The 19,392-nt window shown below is 41.9% G+C and overlaps 1 protein-coding gene across 2 annotated transcripts in view; it reads left to right on the top strand.

The window, feature by feature from the left end:
• Positions 1 to 228: 228 nt before the first annotated feature.
• Positions 229 to 19,392, top strand: part of naa25 (N-alpha-acetyltransferase 25, NatB auxiliary subunit) — a 19,494-nt gene continuing 330 nt past the window's right edge. The window contains exons 1-23 of one of the 2 annotated variants that reach the window (XM_054744114.2): positions 229 to 369; positions 2,049 to 2,134; positions 5,980 to 6,118; positions 6,240 to 6,358; positions 6,460 to 6,534; positions 6,618 to 6,725; positions 7,625 to 7,703; positions 8,118 to 8,229; positions 8,768 to 8,854; positions 8,962 to 9,134; positions 9,214 to 9,326; positions 9,398 to 9,593; positions 12,215 to 12,304; positions 12,384 to 12,564; positions 14,542 to 14,641; positions 14,726 to 14,877; positions 14,955 to 15,080; positions 15,156 to 15,399; positions 16,647 to 16,770; positions 16,851 to 16,916; positions 17,005 to 17,102; positions 17,174 to 17,284; positions 17,355 to 17,495. In XM_054744114.2, coding sequence (XP_054600089.2) covers positions 312 to 369; positions 2,049 to 2,134; positions 5,980 to 6,118; positions 6,240 to 6,358; positions 6,460 to 6,534; positions 6,618 to 6,725; positions 7,625 to 7,703; positions 8,118 to 8,229; positions 8,768 to 8,854; positions 8,962 to 9,134; positions 9,214 to 9,326; positions 9,398 to 9,593; positions 12,215 to 12,304; positions 12,384 to 12,564; positions 14,542 to 14,641; positions 14,726 to 14,877; positions 14,955 to 15,080; positions 15,156 to 15,399; positions 16,647 to 16,770; positions 16,851 to 16,916; positions 17,005 to 17,102; positions 17,174 to 17,284; positions 17,355 to 17,495 — 2,778 coding nt within the window. In that variant the 5' untranslated portion in view covers positions 229 to 311. Of the gene's footprint in view, positions 370 to 2,048; positions 2,135 to 5,979; positions 6,119 to 6,239; positions 6,359 to 6,459; positions 6,535 to 6,617; positions 6,726 to 7,624; positions 7,704 to 8,117; positions 8,230 to 8,767; positions 8,855 to 8,961; positions 9,135 to 9,213; positions 9,327 to 9,397; positions 9,606 to 12,214; positions 12,305 to 12,383; positions 12,565 to 14,541; positions 14,642 to 14,725; positions 14,878 to 14,954; positions 15,081 to 15,155; positions 15,400 to 16,646; positions 16,771 to 16,850; positions 16,917 to 17,004; positions 17,103 to 17,173; positions 17,285 to 17,354; positions 17,496 to 19,392 lie in introns of both variants that reach the window. The other variant, XM_015975580.3, reaches the window with a different exon arrangement.

Genomic DNA, 19,392 nt, shown 5'->3' with positions numbered 1-19,392 from the left:
AGTTTAAACAGAGAATAATTTGAAGCATTGGCATTGCCCAAAATAGGTCCTGAAATCGCAAAACAATATTTCAAGCAATATTTTTCCGCACACAGCTTTCACCATTTTATATATACAAGCATGCAAGTGCTTTGGATTTACTCTCCATGTTTTCACTCTTTGACAGTAATGAGCTTCCATACATTTTGATAGTAATGAGCTTCCATACAACATAGTATTGTGCCTTCAGCAGAAAAAAAAATCCTTTAATCGCGCTCGATGCGGCTCGAAGTGCGCATGCGTGAACCTTTAACCAGCAGGTAAACTCCACCATGGCGGCCAGAGGCCATGTGCAAGATCCCAACGACAGGCGACTCAGACCTATATACGGTAGGTTTTCAATGGGAACATACGCATTTATACATGTCTCAAGGTAAAAAAAAAATGCCGAGTGTTTGTATGGAGATGTGTGTTTAATCTGGGAGTATATAAGAGTTACGAGGCAGCTATGCGGCCCCCAGCCGCGGACTCTGCTGCTTGCAGCGCCCAATGATGAAGCACCTTACCCGGCATGATAGAAAGCCGGTAAAAGAAATTGCCACCTCAGCTGTTATCGCGACGAAATTGTGCGTTTACGCGTTAAAGGTAGACGTATTTGTGGTGGTATTGGATCTGTTGGAGATTAAGGAAGTTTTGTCATCGGACCAGCTCCTTCTCAAAGTCGATGTTTCCCCTTAGCTAACGGTCGCAAGTTGACAGCTAGCTCAGCTGGCTAATATGTCAACTAGCCAGCCTGTCAACCTGTGGACACGCTGTTGCTGAATATAACGAAACGTTTTAACGTGTGGATGATTGTTTGTCTCGGTTTAGTGTCACAGCTTCCAGTTTGCAGCTGGAGATACTTTGTAGGTAGTTGAGTGTAACATGTTAGCTTACAGTTAGCACAAGGACAATACTGCTAGCTGGTTAAAGCTGTCACAGCTCCGCTTGAACCGCCTAGCAACGCTTATTACGGCGTCTTGCATGTGTCTTTGTCCATAGATGTACTGAAAACTCTCCGTGTGTTGTAGTTTCAGTTAGCTTTAATGATATTGAGCAGAAAGTTCAAGTAAAACAGTATCTACCATTTCACCAAAGAGCAAAGAAGTTTCAGGTGAATGCAAACGTGAAACAGACTGTGACATCTGAAGACATTTGAACCTGTCTGCGTGGTAATAATAAATGTGTCTGACCAGTCCTTTAGCATTTTAATGCTGCTGATTTTAACCGTTTAGGACCTGGCTCTGAGGTTTTGACAGCTGGGATGGCAGAGAGAATAGACATGACATAATCACAACATACTGTCTGACACAGTTAATTTTGGCACCCAGCTGTCCTGAAGAGACTCCACTGTTCCAGTGTATGGGAATGTGTGTGCATGGGCATAAAACATTCATACGATTATACGGTTACAGCTGAAGTAGTATGTAATGCAAGTTCATGTTAGTTAATTATTTATTGGATAAACTAGTACAAAGAAGAAGTAAATACATACAAATAAGATATAATAACTAAGCTTCAATTATCTGCTTGTCTGTATATTGATTTTCTTTGTCATTACTGCCTCAGTCGTCTAGTTATTGGCTGGAGACAGATGCAGAAGTGCTTATATGAATTCTTTCTTTCTGTGGTAATTTGTAATCGATAACTTGTGTTATTTTACCAAACGTGTTGGTGTTAACTTTTACCAGCCAGATGTGTGCACAATGAATTTCATTTATTTTACTTCTAATAATGTTTGACTTACAAATAAAACTACATAATTAAAACAAAAAACATCAGCATTTTGTTATGCTTTGTTTCGTCAGTGTCTCAAGTGTGCCTATCATAGAAATAACAGACATCTAATAAAGAGTAGCAAACACACTTTTTACATCTACTTAGCGTAGGGTGCTCTATAAAGGTTTTTAAAAAGTACCATGGTAATGTTTTGTTTTTTTTTGTGATTAACCATTTTCATTGTTTAGTGTCTGTTCTAAAATTAATAAAAATATCAGATTGTGATATCATTGCTTGTTTTTTCTTTTCAGACTACCTTGATAATGGCAACAATAAAATGGCAATTCAGCAGGCAGATAAGCTGCTGAAGAAACACAAGGACCTGCACTGTGCCAAGGTGGGCGAATACAGAGCTTTGAGGTCTCTCTTTCCTATTTTAAAGGCCAGGGGTCTCATTTATCAAACATTTCGTAGAATCCTTACTAAAACTGTACTTAAGCTCAGCAAAAAAAAAGTACTTATGCCAAGCAGGTTTGTGATCTATCAAACATGGAGTACGCACAGCTGCACGCAATCTCCGCTTCATAAATAAGAAACTATCTAGAAAGTTTCTCAGCTACTTTTTAGTCACATCCCGCTCTCAACACACCCACTTACTGCCATAAATAGTCAATGCAAAGTGCCTCGTGGATCTCATGCATATACATAAGCTGGCTTGTTGCAGCATTTCGATCACGACCGCAGATCAAGGAAGCGCAATTTCACAAGCAGAAATTGAGGTACCTGTGGGTGAGGTGGAGAAATGAAAGGAAGTGCTTTTGCAAAACAAATGAGAGAAAATCCACGGAGTGGCACAGCGTTGCTGAAGCCGTCAATGCTGAGTTCTTCAGAGAGATCTGTGGTGGATATAAAAAAATGATCCGATCAGGATTTGAACCCCAGACTCCCAGGTGAAAGTCATGCGCTCTAACCAGTCAGCCAAATGGAGATCTCCCTTGTCCAAGTAGGCAGGGCGGATGATTAATCGGGCCACAGTGACAGGACACACACACTGTCACAGACGCATGACATTCTGTCTCAATCTGTCCCCCTGATGATATTCTGCGTTCCGTATTCTGCACTTCAGGCTGTGTGCGTGTGTGTATGTGTGTGCGTGTGGGGGGGTCTTGTTCTGTGTGAAAACGAAGCAGTACAAGCAATAATGCTGCAGGATTTCATCATTTTATCCTTCTCAGCAGCAGCACTGCAGGTGCTCTCCATGTCCAAAATCTGTGTAAGCCAGGTCCTTAGTCAACTTAAAGTTGCACACAATTTTCCGCTACATTTTCTTTCATAAATCCCAAAGTTTGCGTGTTCCCTGTAGTGATTACCCAGTAAAACCAAAGGGTGGGAATCTTAAGGTTCCTCTCAATTCAGTTCATTTGAATTTAGAGGATAGTAATGCAATTATAAAACAACCATCACTCAACCCCCCTCACTTCCTCCACATCTGTTTGGCACTTTCAAAGCAAAGTTTTAACAAAATGAGTTTACTTCCAATAACATAATATTAAAGCTACAATAGCAAATCTCAAAAACAAGCTGGCTTTAAACTTTTTTTTATGCCTCTTAACAATGTTCTCACACAGTAAAGCTATAAATATTTTTGGGAGATTAAAGAAAAATAATGAAGTTGTTCTTTTGCATTTGTCTAAAACCCTCAATTATTAACACGTTTTGAACCGAACGCAACTATTGGGCCATCCAGTTCACATTTCACCAAACCACCTCACTGGGTCATCCATTCATTACACACACACACGTATTTAGCAGCAGAACACCACCAGTGTGAGAGGTTCTCCGCTCAATATTATCAGAGAAGGAGAAACAGTCAGCTGCTACCACTTCTACTTTAAGACAAACTACCAGAATCCCAAAAAGAAAAACACCATTTTGAAGTCACGAACAACAAAAGATATTTAACCTTGAAAATGGCGATTGGTGTTTAGAGCTCTTTTGTTTCCTCTGGCAATGTGGGTTTCTGGTACCTGCGGACAAGGCCTAGGGCCTAGGGCCTAGGGCCTAGGGACAAACTTCTAATCACAACATTACATTACACAGGATGGGGAGTGTCCCATGACCGTGTTTGTGTTTAAAAGCTAGCTTGTTGCTTTTGCAGCTTTAATAAAACAAACAATAAATGGCTTTCATTTTAAAATGCTTTTTGTGGTACTGAAAACACAGCTTTCATACAAAAATGCCAGTGTACTTAATCTTACTTTGAATAATGTGAACAACTGTCCTAATTTTGAAAACAAGGAAGAGTCTAACTGAACACTTCCTCCTTTATTCCTCCTGTGGTAAAAATACCACAGGAGGAATAAAGCCAAATGAATAGGTTGTGGGTTCTGTACCAAAAGTAGAAATTCACTATTGGTCTCAAAGAAGTAGCTTTATTCACTATTTTCATTTTACTCAACAATCGTTCACTACAGCAGAGTGAAGGGTTGGGATTAGCTACAGCTACAGTAAAAGTAAAGCTACTTTCTACAGACTGACTCTTGTTTAGGTTGTTCGTAGCGCTGCCACGATTAGTCGATTTGTCACTACGATGTTGACAAACTAAGTATTCAACTATAAATTTATAATCAATGTTGTTTATTCTATGAGTATTTTTTTATCTCACCTGCTGCGGCACCTTCGACTGCTGCTTTCTGCTCGAGGCACATGCACAGTGTTGACCATCCAGACCAGTGCGGTGCACGAGAAGCATGTTATGGTGGAGTACGAAGAGTCGCCTCTGTAAATGAATTCTCTTGTTAGCTGCCAACATCAACAGTTACTTGAATTCATAGGTGTAGCAACAGCAGTAGTGGTGGTGATTTTATTACCTTACATACGTGTGTCACGTATGTGCTGTAATGTTGCATAATAAATGTTACAAACGTTAATGATTTATTTTGTTGCACTGTGTTGATGTTAACAAAAAAAAGCGCTCTTCCTCTTCAATGGATGAGTTTGTTACAAAGCCAAAAATGACTATTTTAACAGGCAGGATACATTTGTAAGCACATGGCATTTTTGTACAATTTCTTTTTGGTTTTAGGTGCCTGCCTCATCTGACTGTAGCATTTGTATTAACGGGTTACAAAATTAATTAAAAGTTGTTTGATAAGCTCTCATCTTGTCTTTATTATTAGACGCCACACAACTGATCATACAAACTAGAAGCCAATGATGGGGATATTAGAGCATCCTTTTGCTACAAGCTAAACTTTTATGAATGCCACGATTAGTCGACTAATCAACAAAACTGGCGATTAGTCGACTATTAAAATAGTCATTTGTGGCTGCCCCAGGTTGTTAGAATCCTGTATAGGATTAAAAACGCTTGTTTATGAGATACTGTCAAACTGATAAACACTTCAGACTGACTTTCAGCGAGAAGATGGTGACTTTTTGTAAAGTTTTTGAGTTTTCTTACTTCCATTTATTAAATTCTTGGACCAATCAGTGTGCTCCACTCTTCAATACACATTTTGTAAAGACATTCGAGTTACACAGAGACTAACCATTGCTGTAGTCTTGGACTGACTGATCTGTGTGTTTGAGCGTTAAAATGACTTGAGTCGCCAGACCGAAGCAGCCGAGAGGAGAGATCTCCTGCAGAGGTGGAACGCTTTTTAACACAACACCAGTCTCACTCAATGTGATCATGTATTGTACAATTGTGAAAGGTATGTTGTTGGAACAATAAAGTTATGATGTTATAATGTGATGTTGTTTTACGTGGATGGCAGCTCAACGCTTCCATAATCAATATGCTTCATTATTATCCAGCCTTGTAATGCATATAAGAATCAGAGGACTAATACCATTGACATCACTAAACACTTGATTTTTGATTTAATTGAGATTATTCTGACCACAAAATTACTAAGTGTCTTAAAAGATACTTTGAAATATTTGAAGTTATTGACAATAGATAAATAAAAACCAACAGAGGTCAAATTTATGAAATCCTTAATATAACTTAAATCCTTTGAAATAAAAACAGCACTTTGGAGTTTAAGAGTTAAATAATTATTAGCACTGTTATCAGTAATGTAGTTAATATAAAATACATTTAGAGATTATACATTTCCTGACACAGCTGCATGCAGTAATAAGAAATTATGATTGTACTCACAGACAACTCACTGTTTTCATCTGGACCTCCTGAGTCCTGTCATCATGTACGTGTGTTTTTGTCTGTTCTGTCAGGTCTTAAAGGCCATTGGCCTTCAGAGGACGGGGAAGCAGGATGAAGCTTTTGCTTTGGCCCATGAGGTGGCCATGCTAGAGCCCACTGATGACAACTCGCTTCAGGCTCTGACTATCCTGTACAGAGAGATGCATCGACGTAAGTACAACCCCCCCCCCCCCCCCCCCCCCCCCCACACACACACACACACACACACACACAGCAGCAGTTACCCCTGATGTTACCGCACGGTAAATGTTGCACCGGTCCTGTCCAACAGCGGAGCTGGTCACTAAGCTGTATGAGGCTGCAGTGAAGAAGGTTCCTCTCAGTGAGGAGTATCACTCACACCTCTTCATGGCCTACGCTCGCGTGGGAGAGTACAAGAAGATGCAGCAGGTGTGAAAACACAACAAACAGCTGGTTTTGTGATCTCTTGATGATCAGTTAAATGGATCAGTGTCAAAGAGGATGTGACTGAGTATCTCCACACTTCACAGGCGGGAATGGCCTTGTATAAAATTGTTCCTAAGAATCCGTATTACTTCTGGTCCGTCATGAGTCTCGTCATGCAGGTAGGATGGGGCTTGGGCTTTTCCTAAAATGTGCAAACTTTAAGAACAAATTGAATTTGTGTTTTTTGTTTGTGTGTGCGAAGGCAATCTCAGCTAAAGATGAGAAACTGGCTCAAACAATGTTCCTGCCTCTGGCTGAACGAATGGTGGAGAAAATGGTGAAGGAGGACAAGATTGAGGCGGAAGCAGAGGTGGGTTTGTCATTAGTCAGAGTGAAATAGTGAAGCTGATCTAGCTTTAGCAGCTTTAGAATTCAGTTTTAGCTGTTTTGTTTTGAAGGTGGGGATGGTGCTGTTTCCAGGTTGGAATGTTTCCTGAAGAGAATTTTTTTTCTGATCATTTGAAGACATTTTTGCATGCGACTCTGCAAGAGAGTAGATAGAAAATGTAACTATGTAAGTCTGTATTTACCAAAACATGTCGTAAGCAAACAGTTTAGTCAGACTCCTGTAATCCTTCCACCTATTCTTACAGTCAGTTCCAAGTTGTAAGAGATGCCAGTAAAACCTTTAATTGTATACTATTTATTATTGCAGCTGAGATAAAAATTATTTACTGAATTTTAAACTCATTTTAGTATTCTTGTTCCATGTATTTATGCCATAGGCGAGTTTAGGTATTCATGAAGTAAATATGTATTTAAACAGCATTTCAAACTCTGCATTTGTTCAATATTTCTATTTTGTTGCACTTTTTTTCTGCTCACCAAATGTTGCTTTAGACCTTGATGAGGGCTGCTGAGGATCAGGATCAGGCTGCTGTTGAATTATTTGTCCATTTCAGCTTGGCCCACATTTCCTTTGTGCTCAGTCAATCCTGAAATCCTCAGAAGCAGACAGATGAAGTAAAGCTGCAGCTTCCCTCGCATCTCTTAAAAATGCAAAATTAGCATAAAAGCTTTAAAACACATTTTATAATCAGCTTGTTGATCATATGAGCTCATTTTCATGCTGGGTTTTGTTTTTTTAGAGAGTATCTCCTCACGCTAAACAAATCTGAACTAAATTACTCCTTTAGCCAACCTCTTGTTAAAACACACACATAACTTTATGTTGAATGAAGTTTTGAATCGTTTTCTGGATGTGTGTAGGTGCAGCTTTATTTTATGATCCTGGAGCGGCTGGGGAAGTACGTAGAAGCCCTGGAGGTGATCAGGGGTCCACTTGGAGGTAAGTGGATGTGCATACCTCACTTCCTGTTTGTTAAAGTTAAAGTCCCATTAGTTGTCACACACACACAGGTGTGTGTGTGCGAAATTTGTTCTCCGCATTTGACCCATCCCCTGGGGGAGCGGTGAGCTGCAGACACAGCCGCGCTCGGGAACCATTTGGTGGTTTAACCCCCCAATCCATCCCTTAATGCTGAGTGTCAAGCAGGGAGGCATTGGGTCCCATTTTTTCAAAGTCTTTGGTATGACCCGACCAGGAATCGAACCGTGATCTCCCAGTCTCAGGGCGGACACTCTACCACTAGGCCACTGAGCTGGTGTTATGATGTTCCTCATATGGGATCTGCTTGATTGTTCTTGACATTAATAGCTGTAGTTATTTGCCTTCTCCCTGTGCTCTGGTGTGTTTCCACAGAGAAGCTGACCAGTGAGCTGCAGAGCAGAGAAAGCAAGTGTATGATGCTCTACCGGCGACTCGAACGCTGGCCGGAGTGTAACGCTCTGGCTCACAAGCTGCTCCTCAAAAAGTGAGTGTGAGCTTACGGTTTATCAGCCAGGGCAGGTGTTTGTCAGTCAGTTCAACATCTGGTTGTAGCATCAGCAACCAGGTGTTAAATGATCTCAAGGATGTTTAAAGATAAGTTTAACCTTTAAATTGATAGAAATTAGGATTTTAGTTTAAATGGGATGTTATAGCTTACAGGTGATGAGTTATAACTAAAACAGCAGAGGATAAGGGTAAGACAGAATGTCCTGAACTATTTATGAATTAAGATTATTGTTGGACTGTAGCAGTTATCTGTTTCTATGACGTATTAAACATATTTCTGCAAATGCTTTGACTTCTAGTTAATGCTGTTCCTGTCTTACTGATATGCGTTTCTCACAAACTGTTAATAATGAAACAAAAGCCCAGCAGCGTTGTGAACCTAACCACCACTCGTCCTTGTTGGAGGACGCTGAACACAAGCTCTCTAGCTTGGCTGTAAACGAGCCACCATTCCCACTCTGATGCCTCGGGCTGCAGCTAAGACATCAATAACGAATGGTGTTTTGTGCTTGTAGTCCTGACGACTGGCAGTTCTACCCCTATTACTTTGACTCGCTCTTCCATCTGATGGATCAGTCATGGAGCCCGTCAGAAGGAGAGCCGTGAGTAGAAATCTTTGATTTGAAAAGACGTGTTTGTGTTTTGTTACAGCAGGACACAATGGGCCATTCTTCTGAGAGATGAGTGTTATCTGTGTGTGTGTCTCCAGCTGCTCAGAGGGTGCGGTACACCACACTGTGGCTGAGGTGGTGAGGTTTGTGGAGGAGAGAATCAAGGAGCAAGACGGCAAAGAGTCCCGCTCCCTCAGAGGGCCTTATTTAGCTCAACTGGAACTAATACACAGACTGAGAGAACGAGGCTTCCCTGAAGAAAACCTGCCAGGTAACAAACTCATCTTGTTGTTATGATCACCTGTTTCTCTTTGTTTGTGTGTGACAGTCTGCTGTTTGGTTTTCAACAGGTGAGCCTTTAGATCTGATGGTCCAGTTCTTTGTAAAGTTTGGAGACAAACCCTGCTGTATCACCGACCTGAAGATCTACCTTCATCTGCTCTCTCCAGACCAGCATGTTCAGGTAGGACCAGCTCTGCAGATGCTTCCTGTCAAGCATTTTTAAAACTCACATCTCTGTCATCACCTCTTTAGTTCATCAACCGTCTGAGTGAAGCCGTGCCCCTGGGGCAGCAGGGAGTCGAGGGCTTTGCCTTCCCACAGGACACCAAGGCCTTGCAGAGGCACCTGTGTGTTTGTCAGCTGAGTCGAGCTCTTGGCCTGCATCACTCTCTCGATGTCAGCGGGAAACTGCGCCTCATCGTGGAGCTCAAGGCTCACTATCGTCATGGTCTGAAGTTTGGTAAAACAGTCACTTTAATTTGTTCTTAACCTGATCTCTGAGGAGGGAAGTCTGTAGAGACTCGCCCAAACTGCACATCATTGGTCACATCATGAGAACCAGTTCAGTGAATGCAAACACTAATAAAGACATAATGAACATCACAGCAGGAAGCTAAAGCCTCTTTTAGAAAACAATGCTACCATTTTACCACAAGGCCATGGCGGCATCAGGGAGCCTTAGGTTGTTTATAAGTGCTCAGACCATCGTGGTAATGTGGTGCAATCATGTCCTTTTTACAAAAGACTACCCAATGGTGGTATAAAGGGGGTTTGGGGGCGGTCTCTGCGCTGTCACAGACTTCTGTTTAACTTGGACATAACTTGTTTTTTATTGCGACTGAAATCGCGCTCATTAAGTGTTTTTAACAAGTCGCTTCTAAAGGTGTCTGTTCTCTACAGATCAAAAACTGTAGCACAGCCAAGTCTTTCAGCACTGTTCAAAATATTGTTCAAGATTATCTTCTCCCAGCAAAGCTTAACTTCTTTATAATGGTGGCTACAGAAGTTGCACCATTTCTGCAGTTGTACCAGACTGACAAACCCATGCTACCATGAATGAGCAGGACCTACAAACCAAAGACCAGGAGTCTGATGGAAAAACGTATCAAAGCTGATGTCATGAAAACACAACAACCACAGTGAAGCTCTTGCAAGTGGACTTTGCTGATACAACCACATTGATGTCACTAAACTGAAAGTGGGATTTGTCACAGAGCGGGCCCTGGAGGAGCACATGAGGAAGAACCCAGATGCTGAGAGACTGAGGCTGGCGTTCAGGCAGCACTGAAAGCAGTTTTTATTGAAAATTGTGTCCAAGCTTTTTGAAAGTATCCTCGTGAGAAATTTTTCTGTGACTTGATCCAAGAGTGCTTCTTGAAAGCAAAGAAGTGTGCACCTAGAAATCACTTCTGTTTTGCATCTCTTGGTGGAAACCGGTAGAGTTGAAGAAAAAGGCTGAGATGAGATTCTGAGGGAGTTTGGCAACTTCTTTGACCTCAATTAGATGTCAGCATCCCATTCTTCCAGCAGCTACTGCTCAGAAAAGGATGGATTGGATGAATTCTATTATGGGTGTTTATCCAACAGAACGGAGTGCCATCATCTGTTGGGAGGTAGTAAAACTTGTCCTGATCCTGTCACATGGTCAAGCCTCTGTCTAGAGGTTTGTGGGTCAACAAGGAGGTAATGGTGGAAAATCTCATAGCGCATTCATTGATTGCTCAGCGTGTTATACACGGCCAAGTGCAAATTGTTGCAGGGCTTCTTGATTAATGTTGCTTACAGAAAGGAGTTCCTCCTTTCCCCAGTGTCTGGTAGGCAGAAGTATCACATGCACCTTGACCAAAAAATGCCTGAAGCAGGATGAGCAAAAGGCACAGAAAAGGTACGGACTACTAGGTGAGATATCAGAACTTAAAGCCAAAAACAAGAGAATGGAAGAGGACATAAGTGTGCTTTGAGGTCAGCTGATCACAGTGCAGAAAAAGCTGAGTCACAAGGAAAGCTCAGTTTCAACTCTTAAGTCCAACAGCCTTCTAAGAGCTGCAAAAGAAAAGGAAAGACACCTGCAAATCTCAGAGAAACAGCTGGGTGAAAAAGTAAACGAGCGAAGAGACACACTAGGTTTATCCATTCTGGCCTAAACTTGGATGAGTCATTTTTGGTCTTTGCACTATTTTCCACTCAAGCATTTCAAGGCCCGTTGCTGCCAAATCCTAATGGAGATAATGGATTTGAATGTTTTTGGATGTAAAACTTGAAGTTCTTGTTTTACATTTAGAGCAAGCAATACAAATGTTAGTTGCACTGTTTTATTTTGTCTAATGACGTGCAATTTAAGTATTTTGTAGAAAAGTCTACACAGAGTTATTTATATTGTGTTGAAAATATAAAGTTAATGAAGCTGATATTTTGTTAAGGACTGTTTTGTTATCAGACCATGAGCGTATATAGAGTGCGAGTGTGCATGAATTCAAAACTAAGGTTTTTTTTCTGTTTTATTTGGTTAACCCTTGCTTTGTAGAGTTCTATTACAACACATAATTAACAACAGCAATCGTTTCATATGATGATGAAAACCTTCATCTTGAGTTCATACGTATTTTATCTCTAAAATATGGTGTTGGAAAAGTCACCAAGAGAATAATTGCAAAGTGCTTGAATTTTATTGTGGGAAAAGTGTCAGAACCCAGAATTTTTAGCCCGTTTGTTTTTGTTCTAATCACGTTTAGTGTACTTCTCATCAGAAAGTATTTCCAGCCTGTGTGTTTGAAGCCATTGAACGATCTGTTCAAACCGAATCTTATGTTCAGTGTCTCTTTTCGGTTTTAATTTTGAACAAGTCTACTTGGACAAAAGCAGAATTAAGTCCTTGCTCATACTTAAGTTGATATAAAGTCACCTGCAAAGCTGCTTCTGAAATCTAAAGCCATCAGTTTTATTCAGATGGTCATTACTTTTGTTTTCTTGTGTTCTCACTGGGACCTCTGGTTGAATTTACATTTTCACTAGTCTCCTGTTACAACAACCTCTTTGATTTAGTCTGACTGATTAACGTCTGTTTGGCAGGTAACGATGCCCTGAAGACGGAGCTGCAGTTCTCCGACATGTACTGCCTCATGGCAGCTCATGTATACATCGACTTGTGGACTGAGACAGGTTAGATTCTCTCCTAGTGCAAACAGGCCACGCTCAAGCAGAAATGTGTAACCGTGTGTGTGTGTGTGTGTGTGTGTAGGTGATATGGACATGGTGTGGCAGTGTTTAGGGTTCCTGCTGGAGGGTCTGGCTAACAGTTCATCCAATGCCCAGTTCAAGCTGCTGCTGCTGCTTCTCTACTGTCGTCTGGGAGCCTTTGAGCCTGTGGTGGACCTTTACTCCAGTTTGGATGCAAAGCACATACAGCATGACACCATAGGGTCAGTCAGTTTTTGATCACGTCTGTGTGTTGGTTTATAAAATGTTTTCAGATTACTGGTGCAATGCACTTGTATGATTTGTTTTGGTCTGTTTAACCCTAAAGAGTGTTATCATGATTGCTGCAGCTAAAGAGGAGTTGAACTTTCCGTCTTTTAATTTAATGAACAAAGTCCTGGATTTGGTGAGAAAAGTAAAATTGTTGAGGCCCTTGATGACGAGGATGTAAAGAGAACGTGCTGTGAGCTGTGCATGCAGGCTAACACAAGATCCGTAACTGTGGCATGTGCTCAGACGATGTTAAAGTGACCCTCTTTCATTTCTTTTGTACTCTCTTCTGTACAGCTGCAGTTCTAGTAAGGCTGTCATGAAGAAACTACAAGCTGCTGATCAGGGGGGGGGGGGGGGGGGGGTCTCTGCAGGCTGCAAAGTAGAAGTGACAGACAGACAGGTGGTATGATCGGCTCTGAAAAGCATTGATCAGAATTTGCAGATGACGTTTTTTTCACAGAGATCAGTTGCAGATTCTTCTGGTCAACGGACTGGAAATCTAATTTTAAAAAATTTTACGATTCCGGGGAAAACTGACAGTGCCAGTTTCAATTGATGCTTGATGGCCAACCCAGGAACAAATCTTACTGGTGAGCTTATACTTGGCAAACTCCAAAATGACTGTTTTTCTATGCAAGGCTTTGCATCAGTTCACATTACTTCCTTTAAAGCCATACTAACTTTTTACGTGCTTTAAACCCCCAGCAGTGTTTTAATTCACTGTCGTAAAAGTTAAGTTATCCTCTCCTCTTTGCTGTGCTGAAATGTCTCCTCAGCCTACGTTAGTTTCTACAGCAGCGGTTAATCTGTGTTCATGATCTAAAACATGCAGGAAACATGCTGGAAGCAGACTGCAGCGCTAACATGTTGGCTAGCCACTTTACTATCGACTAACAGGGTTCCTGGAAAATCTGAGCAACACTGTGAAGAAGAGAGGAGAAATCGTGCGACAACAGGGAATGGCTGTAGTGCATCGGTAAACTCGAACACGAGTGCTGGGTGATAACGGCAAGGTGGTACTTCAGAAGCTACGAGCGGCTCACCTACAGGACTGGCCAGCTGCTAGTGGGAATAGCTTCAGAGAGGCTGGAAACAAGGGTGGTGATGAGTGTGGAGACTAATAAACGAGGAATCTGTGTGTGAGGACACGAGGAACTTGGGTAGTGATGAGAAAAAGTCATCGACCGAGTGTTTGACATGTGAGAGGAGAGTGGGACGTGATCACTACCGCCCCACAAACATATTTTAAAACAATTACAAACACATTAAAGTTGTACGTACAAGTTCAACACCACGATGGTGAAGTCTTCATCCAGTTTGAATCCTTATTTGTCTCAAATATCTCGTAATTCAGAATTACTGGAGTTGTCAGAGGCTCCATCATGACAAACAAGATACAATAAACGCCGACCATATCTAGCTCATTTGTCCTGAGGTGTAACCGTGGATTGCCATAAAGCGTTGCTGACTTTGTGAGACTGGATCACCGGTTCAGAGAGACTCGAGTTGCAATTGTGGTATTCTGCCCACAACGAGCAGAGGGCCGTGAGAGTATTCATTCACCTTGTAAATGGTCATTTTAGCTTCTACTGGCTCAAGAAAATAATTTTAAAATAATTGAAAGTTGGTGTACATTTACTTCCTTTCATTGTTCAAAACACAAATCTTTAGCATGTGCTGGTTGCTGGTCTTAAGAAGCTTCCAGAACATCTCAGTCTCCACACTAGAGGAATCTGTGAAGGCCACAGATGAGAACAAGGCTGTAGCACAGCCACAACGATGGGTGCTGCTCATCAATCTTGTTCCATTTATCCTTGTTTCGGCATCCTAAGAAGCGTTCCTGTTGTCCCCGAAGTTGGAGCGTTCATCGTTCAGAAAGTTTTATGATGTTTACCAGTTTTAAATTTAAACCTGCATTTGTTTTTCAGGTTCCTCCTGACACGCTACGCTGAGCCTCTGGGTCAGTTTGCTGCAGCCTCTCAGTCGTGTAACTTCTCCCTCAGGTTTTTCCACTCAAACCAGAAAGATGTAAGTCTGTTTTACTCTAAAGACGTTTCAGAGACTTCTCATGCATCCTCGTTTCTTATTTATGTGCGTCGCCCTACATCCTAGACCTCAGAGTACATCATCCAGGCATACAAGTACGGAGCATTTGAGAAAATCCCAGAGTTCATCGCTCTCAGGAACAGGTTGAACCAGTCGCTGCATTTTGCCCAGGTCCGCACAGAGAGGATGCTGCTGGACTTGTTCCTAGAAGCTGATATGTAAGAACAAAGAAAACAAGCAAATTTAGAGTATTTAGTGTCATGGAGTTTCTTATTGGGATGTTTTTGTTTTTCAGTGTTTTGAGTCTAGAGGAGAGCGTGAAGGCCATGTCTTTGTCTGCAGAAGAGGATGACATTCCCTGGGATAGTTTAAGGGACAACAGAGACCTCACTGTGTTTACCAACTGGGATCCTAAAGAAAAGTATGGAAAGATATTTTTATACAGAATCAAAAAGTCATCTAAATGGATCTGTGTGTCCTCCTGTTTCTCCCACAGACAGTTAACTGATGGACACCGGATTCAGTCTCTGGAGGAGGAGACCGTGTGGCTGAGGATACGTTCTCAGGTGTTGCGCCTCCTGGCCTCGATGGTTGCTCTGGGTCACACATCCTCACAGCAGAACTCTGAGATATCCAACGAGAACGGAGTCGGAGACAAAACCTCTGTCGTCAGCAGCCTGCTGTTCCAGCTCAATCAGACACTGCAGACAGCAGCGCAGATGGCAGAAAAACAGATCCAGGTACCATTTCCTCTTTTCCTCACATACGTGATCTCCAGACATTTTCACCATTATTGTTGGTGCATTAGTAGAACTGTTTAAGGTGCTTTGAGTCTAATTATACCATAAAATAAACTAGATACATGTGGTTAGGGTTAGCTGAGTGAGAATAAAAAACATGCAGCAACGTTTTCAAAGTTTAAAAAGTGTAGAACAGAAAACAATCAATAAGCAGAGATTAAATGTAGACAAAGCTAACTCATCAATCAGAGAGGAGTTAGAAATAGTTATTAAAGTCGAAACTATGATTCGATGTCACAAAATCAGCCACAACATGAACGGATTTTCCAAATTAGCTGAGATCAGGCCACATTTTAAAAGATCAGTGTTTTAATCGAGGGGAAAACTGCGCCTGCCAAAGTGAAGCCAATGCAGAAGTGGCAGAAATTACAGTTCCTTTTCAACTTGTGTAACGGAAATGCTCACTATAGCTTCTAGAAACTGTGAATAAATATGTCAAATTCACATTTCACACTTAGGATCTGTAAAACTCTCTGGTTATAATTGTTTTTATAACAATAAATATTAGAAAATACCTAAATGAACACTGACATTTTGAAATTGTGACTCTCAATATTAATAAAATAAAACAATCTGTTTAATGCACAGTAATATTTGTGAACATAACAGGAAATGACATCATACCATCAAAACATTAAACAGTGTTAGTCCTATAATACGAAGCTTGAAATTATGAATACTGAGGGGCGTGTCCTTTTGATGGACAGGTAGCGGATGAGCCGTCAGCGCTAGTGCTAGCAGCTTGTCCGCTGCTTGCTCCACGGGAGGCCTCTGCCTCATGTTAAAAGTGTTACAGCTTAGAAGGTAGAGAGCAGCCTTCGCCAACCTCACCGTCCAAGATGGCGGTTGTAGGATTCGCTCTTTGGAGGACAATGTGGGTTTGTAAAAATGCAAAGCTGCTTGGTTTTCTTTAAAGCGTTTCAGCATTTCATTCACACAGACATGACGGTTAGGAGCCCTGAAACCATCTGTTCTAGAACAAGCACCACTTTTGGTTTCATGTACAAAACCTATAATTTTGAAAGCACTTGTTGTACCCGGTCAGCTGAGTCTAACGCTTGGTTAAATCTGAATGTTGTGGATGACTGGGACACCAAGGGAATGTGTCAAAGTGTCAGAAACACCAAGAAAGTAGCTCTGTAAATAAGAAAAGCTCAACAAAATGAATAAACCCTTTTTGATTGCAGTATCCCCTCCTGGGACCGCCCTCCACCCCTCTGGCCTCAGCTCTGTCCAGCGGCAGCTGTCAGTGTCAGGTTGCAGCCCTGCAGCTTTCTCTCCACCTGCAGCAGCTGGAGTCGTCCGGGCTCGGTAAGAGAAACGGATCAGAACCCAGATGAATGGTGCTCAACCTTGATTTCTGCCTGACACTTCCTGTTTTTCCTTCCTAGACGAGTCGTCTGAGCTCCAAACTCAGATCTGTAACGTTTTTAAATCACTAGTAATTCAGCTTCAAGGTGAGCCAGCATTTGTTTTAATTCTAGTGTTTATCAGCAGAGACCACGGTGCTGCCTTCATGTGCTCCATGTTTTCTTATTTCCACAGAAATTCTGAATAAATGCAAAGGAGATTTATTGGAAATGAAAGAAAGCAAATTAAAACCCCAGCCCTCCTTATTAGAAACTCTAATCTTCTTTGTTGAGGTAAAAAGGACTCTTTACTTCCACACACAAATGTCTGCTTCTTTTTAAATGTGTCATGCATCGATCTTCAGACGGTGAGCATAGTGTTGTGGACAGCTAGTTACTGTGCCAAGATCCTCCGACCACTCAAGACAAGTTTACAAAAGAAGAAGAAGAAGAAAAAGGATGCTAACACAGCACTGGTACACCTAAAACCATATTACTGAGTCCATCCGTACGTGGACAAGTCTAATGTTAGCTCCTCTCTCGTAGCCTGCTGTCGTGTGTGGGTTCCAGGAGTTGACAGGGAGCTTACAGGACCTGCTCACTCAGGCATTGGAGCATATAAAGGGCCAAGAAGTGGGCATTACAGCCCTGAAACTCACCAGTTTAACCTTGGAAGGATGCACACAGGTTAGTGCGCACGCACACACGCACACACACACACCAGGCGTGTATATTGTGTTTTATTCATCCAAGGAGGGAAAAAGGTCCAAAAATGGACTGTTTTAATAGAAGAAGAAGAAAATAACATTTCTATAGCACCTCTCAAGATAAAAATCACGAGGCGCTTCACAAAAACAAAAAAAAATGTAAAAATATAAAAAAGCATTTAGAAAATGTTTAAAAATATATTTAAAATGAGCAAAAATAGGCAATTGGAATTTAAAAGAAAAATGTTAAGAAAGAGAGAGAGTGAATAGGAAAGAGGGAAATCAGTGGATCCTGAGAAAGATGGAATAGGTGGGGAGAGCTGAATAATGAGAGTGGTGATGAAGGTCATACAAAAGCCAGCTTGAACAAGTGAGTCTTCAGCTGCTTTTTGAAGGAGACCACTGAGTCCACTGATCTCAGGCTCAGGGGGAGAGAGTTCCAGAGTCTGGGGGCCACAGCAGCAAATGGTCTGTCACCTTTGCTCTTTAGCCTGGTGTGTTGCACAACCAGTAGGCTTTGATCACTGGACCTCAGGGACCTGCTGGGGGTGTAGGGACTAAGAAGATCACCAATGTAAGATGGTGCTTGTCCATGTAAGGCCCTATAGACCAGAACCAGGATCTTGAAATGAACCCTGAAGTTGACTGGCAGCCAGTGAAGCTGGAGGAGAAGCGGGGTGATGTGGGTGTGTTTGGAGGACTTGGTCAGAAGCCGAGCACAGGCATTCTGAACCACCTGTAGACGGTTCAGGGAGGTTCTGCTCAGACGCGTGAAAAGAGAGTTACAGTAGTCTAAGCGTGAGGAGATGAAGGTGTGGAGAACTGTCTCAAGTTCAGAGCGGGACAGAATGGGACTCAGCTTAGCAATGAGTTCAGAGTTATGTTTATTGCTAAGTCAGTTGCTGCACTGACGATGGGTTTTTGGTGCAGGAGGCAGATGGCTTTGATAACAAATATAAACATAGAAGTATATAAATGTCTGAACGAATTTACATAATATGGAACAGATTATGTGCAATGACTCTAACTGCTAAGTAATAAGGTTTGTAAGGTGCAGTGAACAGTTTGTGTTATTTTCTATGTTGGAGATGAGGAGGCAGCTCGGACACATGGGGCATTTTATTCTGGTGGATTACAGCGTCCTCCCTGAGGGAAGAGGCTCTAAGCAGACTGTGTCCAGGATGGGATCTGTTGGTCATAATCTGTCTTGCCCACCCTAAGCTTCTGAAGGTGTCCAGGTTCTGCAGTGAGAGCGGGTTGCAGCCCATCACCTTTTCTGTAGATCAGGTGATCTGTTTACCTTTGACAGTGGCTGCAGCATGCCAGAGATAGGTGAGAGGATGGACGTGATGGTCGTGTAAAAGTGATTTATCACTTCTATTATCAGGTTGAATTTGTGCTGCTGCAAAAAAAAAAAAAAACCTTTGCCATGCTTTTTTTGTGAGGGAGGTTTGTGTTAAGCTCCCACCTGATGTTGTAAGAGATGATGGTTCTCATGAAGCAGTAGTGTCCACCAGCATGTCTCTGAGGAAGAAGGGAGCAGGTGGGCCTGATGTCCATGATCATCTCCACAATTTTGACAGTAATTAGCTCCAGGTTGTTCAGTCTGGTTCTTGATCTTGCATCTGTAAGATGACTTGTGTAGATTCCAGATTTAAGCCATGTTTAGGGTGATGTCATCAGCAAACTTTGGCAGTTTAATAGACAGATGGCTGTGGGGCCAGCAGTTGGTTTATGAGGAGAGGAAATGGGGGAAAGGACACGGCATTGAACCGTTTCATAATCCTTCAGGTTTAGTCCTGGTGGGTATTCTGTAACGTAATCATTCACCAATGTAGGAAAATCTAAGATCTAAACTAAACGACTGTTTCCAGCTC

This window comes from Nothobranchius furzeri, chromosome 6 (assembly GCF_043380555.1).
Source record: "Nothobranchius furzeri strain GRZ-AD chromosome 6, NfurGRZ-RIMD1, whole genome shotgun sequence".
Classification (NCBI taxonomy): Eukaryota; Metazoa; Chordata; class Actinopteri; order Cyprinodontiformes; family Nothobranchiidae; genus Nothobranchius; species Nothobranchius furzeri.
Note: the sequence above shows the minus strand (reverse complement) of the source record. Positions and strands in the feature narration are given on the sequence as shown.